The following is a 17,222-nucleotide window of genomic DNA, read 5'->3' as shown; positions in this document are numbered from 1 at the left end:
AACGTGACATTCTACATATACGCTGATGATATCACTATACTAATACCACTCCAATCATTCTCAACAGAACTAAACAACCTAATCTCAAATATCCTGGAAAAAAATAGAACAATGGATGTTGCAGTCAAAACTGAAATTCAACCCTGAGAAAACTAAGATCTTCCTAGCTAGTCCTAATGATAAACTCAGAGAAACTTCCATCCAACTTAATGGCCAAAAATTTGAAATAGCAAGTTATATCAAAATCCTGGGAGTAACTATAGACTGACACCTAACGTTCAAGAAACACACAGACCAACTGACTAAAAAATGCTTCACTATTTTATGGAAACTAAGAACTGTAAAAAAATATTTTGACATGGCGTCCTTTAGGATACTAGTTCAATCCACCATCCTATCCACCTTAGATTGCTGTAATATCACAGCACAGAAGATGACCATAACTGGCCGCCATCTTGTTGGAATATTCATTTCTATCTCTATCTCTGTCTTTATATTTTTATCTTTACTTTTCATAAATTATTTCTTCAGGTACTTTAGTTAGATTGTGAGCCTTTGGGACAGTTAGGGAATTTCCAAGTACCTATCTTATTTATTTTTATTTATTGTATCTTTTAATGCATCATTTTTGTAAACCGCTTAGAAACCTCATGGTTATTAGCGGTATATAAGAATTAAATTAAATTTAATATCTAGGGTCAACCAAGAAAACACTACAAAAACTTCACCTGGTTCAAAACGCTGCTGTATGTTTGATCTTTGGACTGAAAAAGTTTGACCATATATAACCCCTTTTTACATGCTACTCCATTGGCTCCCATTTGAAGCTAGAGTCATTTCTAAGTTCAGCTGCTTCTGTTATAAAGCTATCTTTGGATTATTACCATCATACTTATCTTCCCAATTAAATCCGTTCACATCAAGCAAGAACACAAGAAACTCGGGCATGTTCATGTACCCTACTCCAAAAGCCTGCCGTTTTAAAAGTTTTTTAGACAAAACTCTAGCCTTTCAAGCGGGGAGAATGAACTCTTGGATGTGTTCTGTTTACCCACTGCCAATCTTACCATGAGTTTAGAAAATCACTGAAAACCTACCTGTTTGGTAAATTTATACAATGACTTCGCTTTTCTTCACTCTACATTGTATCATGTTGTATTTTATTGTATTCCCCACCAATATAGCCAGTCATCAAAGTTTCTTCTTTTTATATTGTATTTTATATATTCATGATCCTCAGAGGGCTACAACCGCCCATTTGGTGTTTGTGAAGCTTATCACAATCACCCGATTGTCATAGGATCAAATATTATGAAGTTATATATATATATATATATATATATATATCTTTTCTTTGTGAAATTTTCAATTTAAATATTTTTAGAAATACTTATCTTGATCATTATAATAATTTAGTTGGAGCGCCTCTACCAACAAGCACATTTCAATGATTTTTCATCAGGGTTGAGACTTCCATTTTTAATCTAAAAAACACACAAAATATGTACACAAAATATACACAAAATATTGTAACCTCTAAGAACAAGAATATCATTTATTTATAATATCTAACCAGGGTCCCACCCTCATTTAAACTTACTATCGTGCTTCAAGATAATCGCTCCTCTCTATAGAATTTCATGTTGGGATAACCCCTATATCCTCCACAATGCCCCGCCCTCAACCCGGTAAGTGTTGTCTAATTTTATATAATTTATAAAATTAGACAACACAATTATAATTTATAAAATTCACCCGGCAGAAAGGAAAGTAGATACTTCCTGATTGTGGTGGTCGCTGGATGGCTGCCTGCTGATTATGTCAGAGCCAGTGGCGCATAAGCGCGCTGCTGCCTGGGCATGTGCCACTTCCCGAATGGCTGCTGTCAGTTCTCGTGGGACTGACGGAAGCCATTCAGGAAGTGTCGTGGGCCCAGGCATTAGTGTGCTTGTGCACTGCTGGCCTTGACATAATCAGCAGGCAGTCTTCCAGCGACCACCACAATTTAAAGGTACCACTGGGGGTGGGTGGGTATATATTTGCTTCATAAGACACACCTTTATTTCCACCTACTTTTTTTGGGGGAAAAAAGTGCATGTTATGAAGCGAAAAATACGGTATATGCAGTTTATCCCTTGCTATTGTTTCTGTTCTAGATCTGTGTGAAATATATCTATTCTTAATGATTTGATTGGGGATGTACTAGTGGGCTTGGCTTTTATTACAGAGACATGGCTAACAACTCATGAAGGTCCTCTACTGGAAGTCCTCTGCATAGTCCATAGATTGGCAGAAGGAGAGGGACCTTAACTGTTATTTATAAAAAATGTTTTGCATATTAACATTTGGGATACATTGTGTGTGCAAGGGTTGGAAGCTATGACTTTAGGTTTATCATTAGATCCTGGGACCCATCTGATTGATGTATTCTTGATTTATAGGGCCACTGAGGAATTAGATGAATATTTATAAAACTTTAGCCGACCTTATTACTGATCCTATATTAACTTTTCATCTGATTTTGATATAGAGTATTTAAATACTCATTTTGAGGATGGTATGAATCCTGGAACAGTACCTTTTATGACTTTTATTAACTCCTTGTGGGAAGCAAACATATGATATACAGTACAAGCGACTCAGTGTTTGGTTGAAGTAAGATAGATGCAAGAATCTTATGGTAGACTCGCTTGTAAAATAGTGCCACACGTTCTAACTTGGATGTGATAAATTCTCTTCTCAGTGTTCCCCCTTTATCAGCGATGCTGGCCGGAGGGTTGACTACTCCCTCTGGCCAGTAGCCCCGCTTCTTCAGAATAGCGGGCCTTCCCTTTCCTGGTGCATCCTGGGATGCACCGGGGAGGGGTCTAAGGCCCTGATTGGCCCAGGTGTCTAAGGACCCTCCCATAGGAGGGGCTTTAGGCACCTGGGCCAACCAGAGTCTTAGGCCTCTTTCCCAGTACATTCTGGGATGCACTGTGAGTGACTTAAGACTCTGATTTACCAGACATCTAAAGCCACTCCCATGCCAGGGGTTGTTTTGGGGGTTCTGGCAAGAGGGAGTGGACATTCTTCCTGTTGTGGATAGTGTGTATGTGGGAGTTTGGGGGTGGCAGTGGGAGGGAGTGGGAATCCCTTCTACCGGCCAACTTGCAGGGGAAGGGGATTCGGGGGTTCCCTGCTGCTGCCACTCAGCTGATCGTGACAGGGAGAGTACCTTGCAATGATCAGCTTAGCGGCAACGCAATTCTTTAAATGGCACCTGTGACATGGATGCCGGTTAGAGAATCGGGGTGGTTAGGCGGGGTTGATTCTGTATAGGACACCCATGTGCAATTCTCAAAAGCCTCATAGGCAGCTGATGAGACCAGGTGTCCTTTACAGAATCAGGTCCTATACAGAATCAGCCCTCGATGGAGACTGCCCCAACTTTGTTGGTTGGACTGAGAACTTTCCAGTAGCCTCTCGTACCTAGTCTATATAGGATTCCACGAATCTACCACCATTTCTGTAAAAAAGTATTTCCTTAGATTACTCCTGAGCCTATCACCGCTTAACTTCATCCTATGCCCTCTCATTCAAGTCTCTTTCATTTGAAAGGAAGCTCTGGAATGAGAAAGCATAGGATTAAGTTAAGAGGTGATAGGCTCAGGAGTAATCTAAGGAAATACTCTTTTACAGAAAGTGTGGTACATGCGTGGAACAGTCTCTCAGATGTGGTGGTGGAGACAGAGACTGTGTCTGAATTCAAGAAAGCAAAGGATAGGCATGTGGGATCTCTTAGAAAGAGGAAGAGATAATGGTTACTCTGGAGGGGCAGATGAGATAGGCCATTTGGAGAAAATAACATCTCTGTAGTAAAATGAATGCATAGATCATAATAAGCATGTTCACTGTCACTGAAAAGCAACTCAAATTGAATTTGCCTCTTCTTTTGCTTTGTCATGTAATGTGAAAACAGTACTTAACCCATATTTCTTTAGTCTAAGCTGCTGGATCACGACAACATAAAATACTTGAAGAAGATACTTGATGAATTGGAAAGAGTTCTGGATCAGGTCGAGACTGAATTACAATTACGAAATGAGGAAACACCAGGTATATGTTTCTTTATTGCTTAGGGGGTGAAGAACTTATGTGCACGATGGAAGAATGGGACTTGGGTGTGATTGTATGTGATGATCTTAAGGTGGCCAAACAAGTTGGAAAAGGTGACGGCGAAAGCTAGAAGGATGCTAGGTTGCATAGGGAGAGGTATGGCCAGTAGGAAAAAGGAGGTATTGATGCCTCTGTATAATACTCTGGTGAGACCTCATTTAGAATATTGTGTTCAATTCTGGAGGCCGCACCTTCAAAAAGATATAAAAAGGATGGAGTTGGTCCATTTATTAAAATGGTGTGTGGTCTTCGTGATAAGGCATATGGGGACAGACTTAAAGATCTCAATCTGTATACTTTGGAGGAAAGGCGGGAGAGGAGAGATATGATAGAGACGTTTAAATACCTACGTAATATAAATATGCATGAGTCGAGTCTCTTTCATTTGAAAGGAAACTCTGCAATGAGAGGATATAGGATGAAGTTAAGAGGCTCTGGAGTAATCTGAGAAAATACTTTTTTGCAAATAGGGTGGTAGATGCATGGAACAGTCTCCCGGAAGAGGTGGTGGAAACGGAGACTGTCTGAATTCAAGAGGGCATGGAATAGGCATGTGGGATCTCTCAGAGAGAGAGCAAGAGATAATGCGTACTGCAGATGGGCAGACTAAATGGGCCATTTGGCCTTTATCTGCCGTCATGTTTCTGTAGAGAAAGTTACATCTGTTATGTTTTATATTTTTAGACAAACTGCAAACTTAATTCATACAGAGCCACATTACTGAGCATGGCATGCAAAACTTGCCTACTGACACCACGCGTTTCTTTTATTTTAAGTGCATTAATCACTTAACATATGAATTAGCATGCACTATTACAACATGACTGTGCTAATGGTTATTTGCCTTCACTATTTTGAATTCTTGAAGCAGCTGAAAGGTTATCTCTTTTGGTTGGATGCTGTTACAACTGTACACATCATACTCATTACATATTCAATAGAATATTGTTGACCCCTGAGGCAGGCAGTATACCCGCTGAAACGTGGCCCATGTCCGGTCTTTTTAAAGTTGGTGCTTTGTTATTAAAAAGAGTTTTTTAGTCCCTAGTTGTTGGAGTTTATTTGGCTCACTCCTAGTTTGTTGTTTTTTGGATTTTATCATTCTGATGTGACACTTAGGGTCAGATTCAGTGTCTCACTTTCAGCTCACCACACAATCGTTTCCCACGTACTCACCTTTATAGGACCCCCAGTGACCCCTGAAGAAGACTTTTTGTCGAAACGCGGGCCGTGTTGGGTCCTGTATCCCTAGCGGACTAGTTCCTTTAAGGCTCTTAAATGGATGATTTACTTTTATGTGAATGGAATTATTTTATGTGGATGATTTCATTTAGGAACATCGTCACTCCACAGAGTTTTTTTGGTTTTCTCAAATTTAAGTGCCAGGAAAAATCCATGTTAAGCACTATTCTATAAGGGGCTCTTTGGGCTGAGTGTTCTTTAAAGAATAGCACTTAAGGTGGATTCCTGTGCCCAATTTTGGGTATGGGGATTTACTGTGCACCTGCTAAAAGCTGGTATAAATCCTAGTGCACAAGTTTTACTACTTGGGATCTAGGTAGGTACTTGGGACCTGGAATAGCCACTTTTGGAAACAGGATACTGGGCTTGATAGACCTTCGGTCTGTCCCAGTTTGGCAATTCTTTTTTTTTTTTTTTAATGTATCAATTTTTACATTTTATCAAAATTGGACATTTCGTACAGAAAGACTGAATGTTTAGTTAACACTCACGAGGAAAACAAACTTTTTATAAATGAAAATAAATATAAAACAATCTCAAATCCTCGTATTTGGATCCAAGGATAAACAAGAGTGATAATAAAAAAAAATTTATGAAATATCTAAAAAAAGAAGAAAATAAAGGTGTCAGATGGCATTGTATTCTCTAACTTTATGTTCCTTCTCTTTCCAAGCATTTCAACATCAGAAAACTAGTAAGTTGAGGGATCAAAGAACACATATTTGTTATCACCATATCTTACAATACATTTACATGGGAATCGAAGAAAAAATACACCGCCTAACCGAGTAACACCTGGCTTCAACATAAGAAATTGACGCCTGCGGCTTTGAGTTTCCTTACAAACATCTGGGAAAACTTGTATTTTTGGGCCAAGAAATTCTTTATATTTGTTTTTGAAAAACATTTTCATTATCCATTCTTTATCTGGCAATAATGCAGTATGGTAATTCTTATGTTCTTATCTGAGCCAAGCATAAGGCAATCAAGCCATTGTGACATCACTGATGAGGCTGGCTCTTAGGCCATCACAATCTGAGCTCTGGAACGTTGCTACTATTTGGGTTTCTGTCAGGTACTTGTGACCTGGGTTGGCCTGTTGGAAACAGGATACTGGGCTTGATGGACCTTCGGTCTGTACCAGTATGGCAATTCTTATGTTCTTAAGTTGGGTGTGTAACCCTGGTATTCTATAACAATGTGCCTATTAATTTTGGGAACGTCCCTGACTCACCCATGTGCCTTTCCCATGGCTCAGTGGTTGGCGAGGTTGTTTTGGTAGCTTGGTACTACTTTAATAAAAAAGAGTTAAAAACTTTGGTGCAATAACTTGGATAGTGTTTATTGTTTTACCATCATAAGCCCATTTCATATAAGTACTTAGGTTGTATCATCTTCATAAACAAACTTCAAAAAATAATTCTCAAGTTTGTATCACCTTTTGCTTAAGTCCAGTATTCACAAACCAAACCAAACAATTCAGTTCAAGCGAAACATAAAAAGCCTTATTCCAACCAAATGAAAGCTTTTCTTCTGTCAGGCAAAACTCCCTTGGGGTTAGGCTTAATGCCCCAAGAGTGGGATCTTCTCTAAATAATTTTCCCTCTATGGATCAGCTTGGAAAGATCCCCTCCCAAGATCCCAAACAAAATGGATGCCTGTAGCTTGTAATTTAAAGTTCAAACAAAACTTCACTTTCTCAATAATCTTGAGCCAACTTCCTTTCATGCAGCCTCTTTTATCAATGGCCTTCAGCTTACTTCCATGCCTTCTAGGTTAGGCAAATAAGTTCCCTCTGTCTCCTTGTCAGAGGAACTTTCACTATCAGCCATTTCAAAATCTGGCACAAAAACAGCATTATCATTAGCCTTATCCCAGTGGTCTCAAACTCGTGGTCCAGGGGCCACATGCGGTCTGCTAGGTACTATTTTGAGGCCTTCGGTATGTTTATCATAATCACAAAAGTAAAATAAAATAGTTTCTTGATCACATGTCTCTTTAGCTATAAATTACAATATTATTATTAAGACTTAGCCAAAAGGAAAGATTTATAAACTATAAAGAGTTACCTCATGCAAAATTGTCATTTCTTTAATAAGACATTAACTATTTTTTCTGAGGCCCTCCAAGTACCTACAAATCCAAAATGTGGCCCTGCAAAGGGTTTGAGTTTGCGACCACTTCCTTATCCCTTTCCTCATGGTGAGGATTGCTGCTTTCTGGTTCTCATAGGCTGTAGTGTGCTGCCTGCCTTCTGCTGTATGGCTTTCGGTTGCTGGTGCTGGAGCTGGAACTGTTTCTGTGTGAACGTTACTCCCTTTTCTTTCACTGCAGTGTGCTGATTAACCCTTACTGCAGGTGTGTTAGAGTAGCCTGCCCTCTGAAGCCTTCTAATCTGGCCTGAACCAGTATCAGCCTGACTGGGTGTGGTTTGTATTCCATCCCTGCTTTACCCCTTCCCTGGCCCTGTGGCTGCTAGGACATGTAGTCTTCCTGGCTGTTTCCTTACAGTTGGCTTAGGGTAAAGCTAAACCAGTGCTGGATGCTTTAGGCATGGCTTGAGGAGGTTAACAATGGGAATATTCTTAGGGGCTGCTTTGGGAGTTAAATTAGCAGGCTTAGGAATGCTTTTAATGTTTTTAACTTTACCTCCCTCTTCTGGTAAGGCTTCCCCACTAGGAACAGGGGCAGCCCTGTGACACCATGTTCCTTTTTGGATTTTGCACAACATAATTTAAGTGCACATGTTATAGAACAGCACACAGGAAGATATTTGCGCAAAATTTGGAACGTCAATAATTGTCAATACTTCATTGACTCATAAGTTTGCACATGCATCTGCCCTGCATGAACAAATTTGGGCAATCTATATAGAATCCGGGGGAGGGGTTGGGGGTGGTTATAGGGTATTTCTATAAGGAGCCACTTAGATCCAGGCAACAAGAATGAGCATAAATACTAATATTCAAATTATTTATGTGTGTATGTTAACACATATTCATGTAAATGATCATATGCTAGCTACACACTATTCTCTAAGGATGCACCGGTCTTTGATGGCATGTACTTTGCAAGTGGGCACTCACCTGGGAGGAGTTTGAGTGGACACACAATTATTAAATTACAGAGTACTATGATACATGTGTGTTCTTTAACTTTCTAGGCACCAAAGCCACCAAAGACACAAAGGACGTTGAAGTAGTGGGGACGTTGGGAAACAGCGATCATAATATGATCAAGTTCAAGGTTGAGGTAGGAATACCAAAAGGCAAGAGATCCATAGCGACAACCTTTAACTTCAAGAAAGGAAACTACGAAGCAATGAGAGAATTGGTAAGGAAGAAACTTAGGAACACTTCCAAAACATGGCTAACGGTAAATCATGCCTGGTCCTTCTTCAGGGACATGGTGAACGAGGTGCAAAATCTGTATATCCCCAGATTCAGGAAAGGGTGCAAAAAGAATCAAACAAAAGACCCGGCGTGGATAACCAAAATAGTGAAGGAAGCGATAGGCAATAAGAAAAATTCATTCAAGAAATGGAAAAAGGACAAATCTGAGGGGAACTGGAAAGAGCACAAGAAGTATCAAAAAGAATGTCACCGTGAAGTTCGGAAAGCTAAAAGAGAGTATGAAGAAAGGCTAGCCAGGGAAGCAAGAAATTTCAAACCGTTCTTCCGATATGTTAAAGGGAAGCAGCCAACTAGAGAGGAAGTGGGACCGCTAGACGAAGGAGACAGGAAGGGAGTGGTGAAAGAGGAGAAGGTAGTGGCAGAAAGGCTTAACATGTTCTTCTCGTCTGTATTTACTAACGAAAACACATCCAACATGCCGGAACCTGAGTAATTCTTCAATGGAAGTCAAGCAGAAAAATTAACATTCATAGAAGTGAGCATTGAGGACGTTCGTAGGCAGATCGAAAAACTAAAAACTGACAAATCTCCGGGTCCGGATGGCATACATCCAAGGGTTCTGAAGGAATTAAAGGAGGAGATAGCGGAACTACTGCAGCAAATTTGCAACTTATCCCTGAAAACAGGCGAGATCCCGGAGGATTGGAAAATAGCCAACGTTACGCCCATCTTTAAAAAGGGATCAAGAGGTGATCCGGGAAACTACAGGCCAGTGAGCCTGACTTCAGTTCCTGGGAAAATGGCAGAAGCACTGATAAAAGAAAGCATTGATCAACATTTTGAAAAACACGAACTTCTGACAGCCAGCCAGCATGGTTTCTGCAAGGGAAGATCGTGCCAAACAAACTTATTGCATTTCTTCGAAGGGATTAACAAACAGATGGACAAAGGAGACCCCATTGACATCATATATCTAGATTTCCAAAAAGCCTTTGACAAGGTGCCCCATGAACGTCTACTCCGGAAACTGAAGAACCATGGGGTGGAAGGTGACATACATAGATGGATCAGAAACTGGTTGGAGGGTAGAAAACAAAGGGTAGGACTGAAGGGTCACTACTCCGACTGGAGGAGGGTCACGAGTGGCGTCCCGCAGGGCTCGGTGCTCGGGCCGCTACTATTTAATATCTTCATAAATGATCTAGAAACAGGGACGAAGTGCGAGATAATAAAATTTGCGGATGACACTAAACTGTTTAATGGAGCTCGGACTACAGAGGAATGCGAAGAATTGCAAAGGGACTTGAACAAACTAGAAGATTGGGCGATGAGATGGCAGATGAAGTTCAACGTTGAGAAATGTAAGGTATTACATGTGGGGAGCAGAAACTCGAGGTACAACTATACAATGGGAGGGATATTATTAAATAAAAGTACCCAGGAAAGGGACTTGGGGGTATTGGTGGACATGACATTGAAGCCGACGGCACAGTGTGCAGCGGCCGCTAAGAGAGCGAATAGAATGCTTGGTATAATCAAAAAGGGTATTACAGCCAGAACGAAAGAGGTTATCCTGCCATTGTATCGGGCAATGGTGCGCCCGCATTTGGAGTACTGCGTCCAGTATTGGTCGCCGTACCTTAAGAAGGATATGGCATTAGTCGAGAGGGTTCAGAGGAGAGCGACGCGTCTGATAAAAGGTATGGAAAACCTGTCATATGCTGAGAGATTGGAGAAGCTGGGTCTATTTTCCCTGGAGAAGAGAAGACTTAGAGGGGATATGATAGAGACTTATAAGATCATGAAGGGCATAGAGAGAGTGGAGAGGGACAGATTCTTCAAACTCTCGAATAATAAAAGAACAAGAGGGCACTCGGAAAAGTTGATAGGAGACAGATTCAAAACAAATACTAGGAAGTTCTTTTTTACCCAACGTGTGGTGGACACCTGGAATGCGCTTCCAGAGGACGTGATTGGGCAGAGTACGGTACTGGGCTTCAAGAAAGGATTAGACAAATTCCTACTGGAAAAGAAGATAGAGGGGTATAGATAGAAGATTACTGCACAGGTCCTGGACCTGCTGGGCCACCGCGTGAGCGGACTGCTGGGCACGATGGACCTCGGGTCTGACCCAGCAGAGGCATTTCTTATGACTAGTTCGCAGGAAAACAAGACCTGATTTCTTCTGGAACATAGTGTCAAAATCACTCCCCTCCCCCTCGAATAACACCACCTCAATGATACTCAACTGGAACAAAATCATATCCAAAACCCTAGATACTGTATCCCCCCTCCACCCACACATAATAAAATCAAACCGAACTTTGCCCTGGTTTACGGAGTCCTTGAGACTAGACAAACAACTATGCAGACGTCTAAAGAGGAAATGGAGGAAAAACAAGACACCAGAACACAGAACACAATGGAGAGCAGCCATAAATAAATATAAGGACAATATATCCGAAACAAAGAAAAATTACTACGACAGAATTATAGGAGGCAACACAACCGATAGCAAAAAACTGTTCCGTCTAGTACGACAACTGACATCCCCCCCAACCAAGAATCTGTAACCTTCTCTAATAAAATCTCAGCCCAAGAACTTGAAGATTTCTTCTTCAACAAAATCAAGTTGGTCCAATCGGAAGTTGCTAGGACAGCTTCAACAAACACTTCCCAACACAACTATACGGAATACACTGAACCCATAAAAGCAGACCAGATCTGTTCTTCATTCACTAACCTATCCATCCCTGATACCAATAAGCTAATATCAAAGCTAGCCTTATGAAGCAGGCCAACTGTCCTCCTTACCTTCTTTCAGCAGTTCCGCATCATATAATCAACTGGCTCACCAACCTGCTAAATAGTTCCTTGAACCAAGGGCACCTACCCAAAGAAATGGGGAAAATAGCCTTAACCCCTTTACCAAAAACAGCCCAAGCAGACCTCTCCATAGCATCTAACTACAGACCGATTGCTGCCATTCCAATCCTCACTAAAATCCTCGAGTCCCATATCAGCAAGCAGCTAACCTCATACATAGAGCAACACTCCTGCCTTCAAACATCCCAATCAGGGCCGGATTTTCCTATAGGCTAACTAGGCTTCAGCCTAGAGCCTCAAGATCCGTGTCACATTTTTTATAAAGGTTAGTACCAATAACAACATGTTTCATTTAACATATTGATATATATCACAGTAATGATGTATTTTATTATCTCTCATGTAATTTACAAACTTAAATATGGGAGGTGAAAGGGCCTCATAAGTGGAATAGCCTAGGGCCTCTTTTCATCTAAATCCGGCCCTGATCCCAATACAGCTTCCGGAAAAAGCACAGCACCGAGCTCCTCATCATCACCCTAATCACAAGTTTGGGTCATCAGACAATATTACTCCAATTTGATATCTCCACAGCCTTCAACTCCTAACCAAACTCTCGGAAATCGGTATAACAGGAACTGTATTGAATTGGTTTGCCTACTTCCTACAAAATCGTGAATACTTAGTCAAAAGGCAAGAATCATACTTCCAACCCTTGGAAGGCATTTTGTGGCATCCCACAAGGCTCCCCATTATCCCCAATCCTATTCAATTTATTCATGAGCTCACTGGGTCAAATCAAAATGGAAGATGAAATGGTACTATCGTATGCTGAGAACATCCTCCTCCTCATTCCCATAACCAAAAACCATCCTAATATTTCCGAAAAAATCTCAAACAATATAGATAAAATTCAAACCTGGGCAACAAACAACATGCTGAAACTGAATGCCACTAAGACCAAAGCCATTGGTTTCTGTACCGCACAACAGAATGTCATACCTAACCTCACTCTTCCATCAGGCATTACTCTCATAATGGAAAAATCCACCAAGGTTTAGATGACACTCTCACAATGGAACCACAAATATCTAACCTTCGGAAAAAGACCATCTATACTATGCGTCAACTGCGACTCACAAGATCATTCTTCCACCCACACCACTTTGCTCTGATCGTTCAGATGATGGTCCTACCTCAACTGGACTATTGCAACTTCGCCTACCTTGGCATCAACACTGCTCTCATTCACAAACTACAACTCATCCAGAACACAGCAGTTAGACTAATCTACAAATTAAAGAAATTTGATTCAATCACAACCTTCATCAGGCAATTACATTGGCTCTCAATATCATCCCGAATAATTTTCAAATCGTCTTGTATCCTACACCAGATCCTATACGGAAGCTCAGCAGCCCCTCTCATCCAATTATTCTCTAATGTTTGGTCAACATCAAAAAGAATCCTTAACAGAATCCAACTAAATCTACCATCCACAAAAAACCTCCACTACAAGCAAATTTTCCACTCTATGCTAACTTATCTGGGTGTAAAAACCTGGAATGACCTACCAGAAGTTATCAGGACAGAGACAAACTACATTACATTTAGAAAAAACCTGAAGACTCACCTCTTTGACAATTAACAGTCTTAGTTTCTGTATAACTCTCCCTACTTCTGGGTCCCCTCTCTTATTTCTACATACCCCCTTCCCTACTACTTTCCCCCTTCCTCCTTGATCTTTTGCCTTGAGCCTGTATGGATATGTGCGAAGCACAAATGGAAGATTAGATTAGATTAGACTATGGCTGGTGTAGGTGCTTGTACCTAAAATATAGGTATGTGTTTCATCCACTGGCCTAGTAAGGGGGGTGCATGGGGGCAGTCTTTATAAAGGGCACAGGCACCCATCCTCCTCTCCACCCCTGCTCCTTCCCAACCTTCTCTGCCGTGCATGTGCGCCCCTTCCTTTCCCTCGTACCTCTTTAATTTTTCCTGCATGAGCAGCATTATGAACTAGGAAGTGACATCAGAGGGATAGCTAACACGACGCTGGCAGGTTCATGATGTTGCTCTCACCTGGAAAATGAAAAAGGGATGGGGGAAGGGAAGGGGGGGTGCACACAGCGGGGGGAGGCGGGGGGCGGGAAAGAGCAGGGGGGGCAGAGAAGAGGGTGGGGGAGATGCCACTTACCCTTGCTACGCTACTGGTTTCATCTGTTAATACTCATAAGAATTGCCATACTGGGACAGGTCAAAGGTCCATGAAGCCCAATATCCTGTTTCCAGCAGTGGCCAATCCAGGTCACAAGTGCCTGGCAGAAACCCAAATAGTAGCAACATTCCCTGCTACCATTCCTAGGGTAAGCAGTGCCTTCCCCCATGTCTTTCTCAATAGCAGACTAATTTTTCCCTATCCCCATGGGAACTCATTTTCACATTCTGTCCCCACAAGTTCTGTTCCTGTTCCATTTCTGCAAGCTCCATTCTCATCTGCGCAAGCCTCAAACACTTTAAAATCATAAGTGTTCAAGGTTTGTGAGGTTAAGGCAGAGCTTACAGGAATAAGGCAGGGTCAGAGAAAGCGACAAAACTCATACGTAGAGCTGTACAGAGTAACAAAGTAGACAGTCCCTGCTTGAAGGAGCTTACAATCTAAACAGACAAGGAAGATAAACAGGATGTCATGGATACAGTTAAGGGGAACAGTTAATCAGCTGGCTGGGTTGGAGGGCAGAGGAGTAGGGTTAAGGATTGAAGGCTATATCAAAAAGGTGGGTTTTCAGTCTGCTTGTAAACAAGGTAAGGGAAGGGTCATAGCGGACAAACTTGGGTAATTTATTCCAGGCATAGGGGGCAGCTAGATGAAAGGAACGAAGTCTGGAATTGGCAGTGAAGGAGAAGGGTACAGCTAAGAGCAGCTTATCTGAGGAACGGAGTTCTCTGAGAGGTATATAAGGAGAGAGAAGAGAGGAAAGATATTGAGGGGCAGCAGAATTAACACACTTGTAGGTCAACAATAGGCGTTTAACTGTATGCGAAGGCGGTTAGGGAGCCAATGAAGTGATTTAAAGAGAGTGGTGACATGAGTGTAATGAGGTTGGTAGAGGATGAGTTGTGGAGCAGAGTTTTGCACAGATTGCAGGCTAACTTGGATATCTAGTGACACCTAAGTCAACCCTTAACCATGCCTACTTTTCAGGTAGGCATCATTAGGCGTCGGCGCCTCTACTTAGGTGACACTTTTAGGCTTAACTTTTAATCTTAATTTTTTTAATCAATTAATTATTCAATTAACTTCAATGGTGTGGTCAATTGCCATGTCATTTAAGCTAATTGACTAAATTTAAGTTAGGCATGGATTTTAGTTAGGTATTGTTAAGTGGCCTCAATTTTGGTACCTAATGGCATAAAACGAAGACACTATTTGTAGAATCAGGCCCCTTATGTTTTCTTTTAGGGTAGCACACTGGTTAAAGCACTGCTCCTTTTGACCCTGGATAAGTCACCTAATCCCCCCATTGCCCCAGGTACATTAGATAGATTGTGAGCCCGCCAGGACAGACAGGGAAAAATGCTTGAGTACTTGAATAAATTCATGTAAACTGTTCTGAGATCCCTGGGGAGAATGGTATAGAAAATTGAATATATAAATAAGTATGACAAATAATCAGTGAACAGAACAAATTGGTTTTTTTTTAAATTAAAGTCATCGGATAGGTGGCAAAGTTCAGTTGTGGATTAGGAATTGGTTATCGGATAAAAACCAGAGGGTAGGGTTAAATGGTCATTTTTCTCAAGGGAGTAGAGTAAACAGTGGATTGCTGCAGGGATGTGTACTGGGACCAGTGCTATTTAACTTATTTATAAATTATCTGGAAATTGGAATGATGAGTGAGGTGATTAAATTTGCAGATGACACTAAACTGTTCAAAGTTGTTAAAATGCATGCAGATTGTGAAAAATTGCAGGCAAATCTTAGGAAACTGGAAGACTGGATGTCCAACTGGTAGATGAAATTTAATGTGGACAAATGCAGAGTGGTGCACATTGGGAAGAATAACCCAAATCACAGTTACTGGGTGCTAGGGTCCACCTTGGAGGTTAGCGCCCAAGAAAAGGATCTGGGAGTCATTGTAGACAATACGATGAAACCTTCCTCCAAATATGCGGTGGCAGCCAAAAAAGCAAACAAACTGCTAGGAATTATTAAAAAAGGGATGGTTAACAAGACTAAGAATGTTATAATACCTCTGAATTATTCCATGGTTTGACCTCACCTGGAGTATTGCATTCAGTTCTGGTCTCCTTATCTCAAGAAAGATATAGCGGCACTAGAAAAGGTTCAAAGAGCGACCATGTTGATAAAGGGGATGGAACTCCTCTTGTATGAGGAAAGACTAAAAAGGTTAGGGCTCTTCAGCTTGGAAAAAAGACAGCTGAGGGGAGATATGATTGAAGTCGACAAAATCCTGAGTGGAGTAGAACGGATACAAGTGGATCGATTTTTCACTCCGTCAAAAATTACAAAGACTAGGTGACACTCAATGAAGTTACAGGGAAATACTTTAAAAACCAATAGGAGAAAACTCAGAGAATAGTTAAGCTCTGGAACGCATTGCCAGAGATTATGGTAAGAATGGATAGCATAACTGGTTTTAAGAAAGGTTTAGACAATTTCCTGGAGAAACTTCCATAGTCTGTTATTGAGAAAGACATGGGGGGAAGCCACTGCTTGCCCTGAATTGGTTGCATGGAATGTTGCTACTCCTTGGGGTTTGGTCAGGTACTAGGGACCTGGATTGACCACCATGAGAATGGGCTACTGGGCTTGATAGACCATTGTCTGACCCAGTAAGGTTATTCTTATGTTCTAATGTGGTTGACCCATTTGAATCTAAAACCAAATTTAAGAATTTTGGACTGGGTAACAATTGTGAATAATTGGAGTCAATGTAGTTTCCAAATGTCTCTCTTGTGATTAAGGGCTGTGCCATTTGAGCATAGAGCGGAGGGAAACCTACTGCTGTTTACAGCTCTGCTATAGAAATGATAGGTAGTAGTAGTAAAGGAAGTGAGGAGAGAGGGAGGGTGTCAGTCCAGTGCAAAACAGAATAACAGTTCTAGTATCCTTTTTGCCTCTTGGTTTACCAACTAGGTTTCCTGGCTGATATGAGGAGTCAGTGGTCAACTCCTAACTCCTCTCATCTTGGGTTCTGTATCCCCAATCCTATATGTCATGTCTGTCTGTCCAGGTTAGATTGTAAGCTCTTCTTAGCAGAGACCATCTATTAAATGTCAAATAGTACAGTGCTGCGTATGCCTTTCATTACTATATAAGTAATAAATAGTAATAGTAGTAAAACAGGTAGTGGAAGACAATAAATCAAATGGAAAAAAATCATTAGGACAATAACAGAAAGAAATATTGAATATCCTTCTGGTTTTCCTTATTTTCTGTTCATAGAGTGCATTGGAGGTGTTAAATAAAGGGCTGGATTTAGGATGCTGGATTCCCTGGACAGGAGGATCAGAGGTCCAGGGGAAGGGAGGTTTCTTCCCCAGGTAAAATAGACCTAAGGCTGGAGAAATTAGGCTTTTATTCATCCCATGCATTTGATACCTGCTTATTCCTACATC

The 17,222-nt window shown here is 41.1% G+C and overlaps 1 protein-coding gene across 5 annotated transcripts in view; it reads left to right on the top strand.

Annotated features, from left to right (window-relative positions):
* GDAP1 (ganglioside induced differentiation associated protein 1) overlaps positions 1 to 17,222 on the top strand; it is a 47,642-nt gene that overhangs the window by 29,333 nt on the left and 1,087 nt on the right. For all 5 annotated transcript variants that reach the window (XM_033934079.1, XM_033934080.1, XM_033934083.1 and 2 more), the window contains one exon: positions 3,984 to 4,098. In XM_033934079.1, the coding sequence (XP_033789970.1) occupies positions 3,984 to 4,098 (115 nt within the window). The remainder of the gene's footprint in view (positions 1 to 3,983; positions 4,099 to 17,222) is intronic.

Source organism: Geotrypetes seraphini, chromosome 2 (genome assembly GCF_902459505.1).
Source record: "Geotrypetes seraphini chromosome 2, aGeoSer1.1, whole genome shotgun sequence".
NCBI lineage: Eukaryota > Metazoa > Chordata > Amphibia > Gymnophiona > Dermophiidae > Geotrypetes > Geotrypetes seraphini.
Note: the sequence above shows the minus strand (reverse complement) of the source record. Positions and strands in the feature narration are given on the sequence as shown.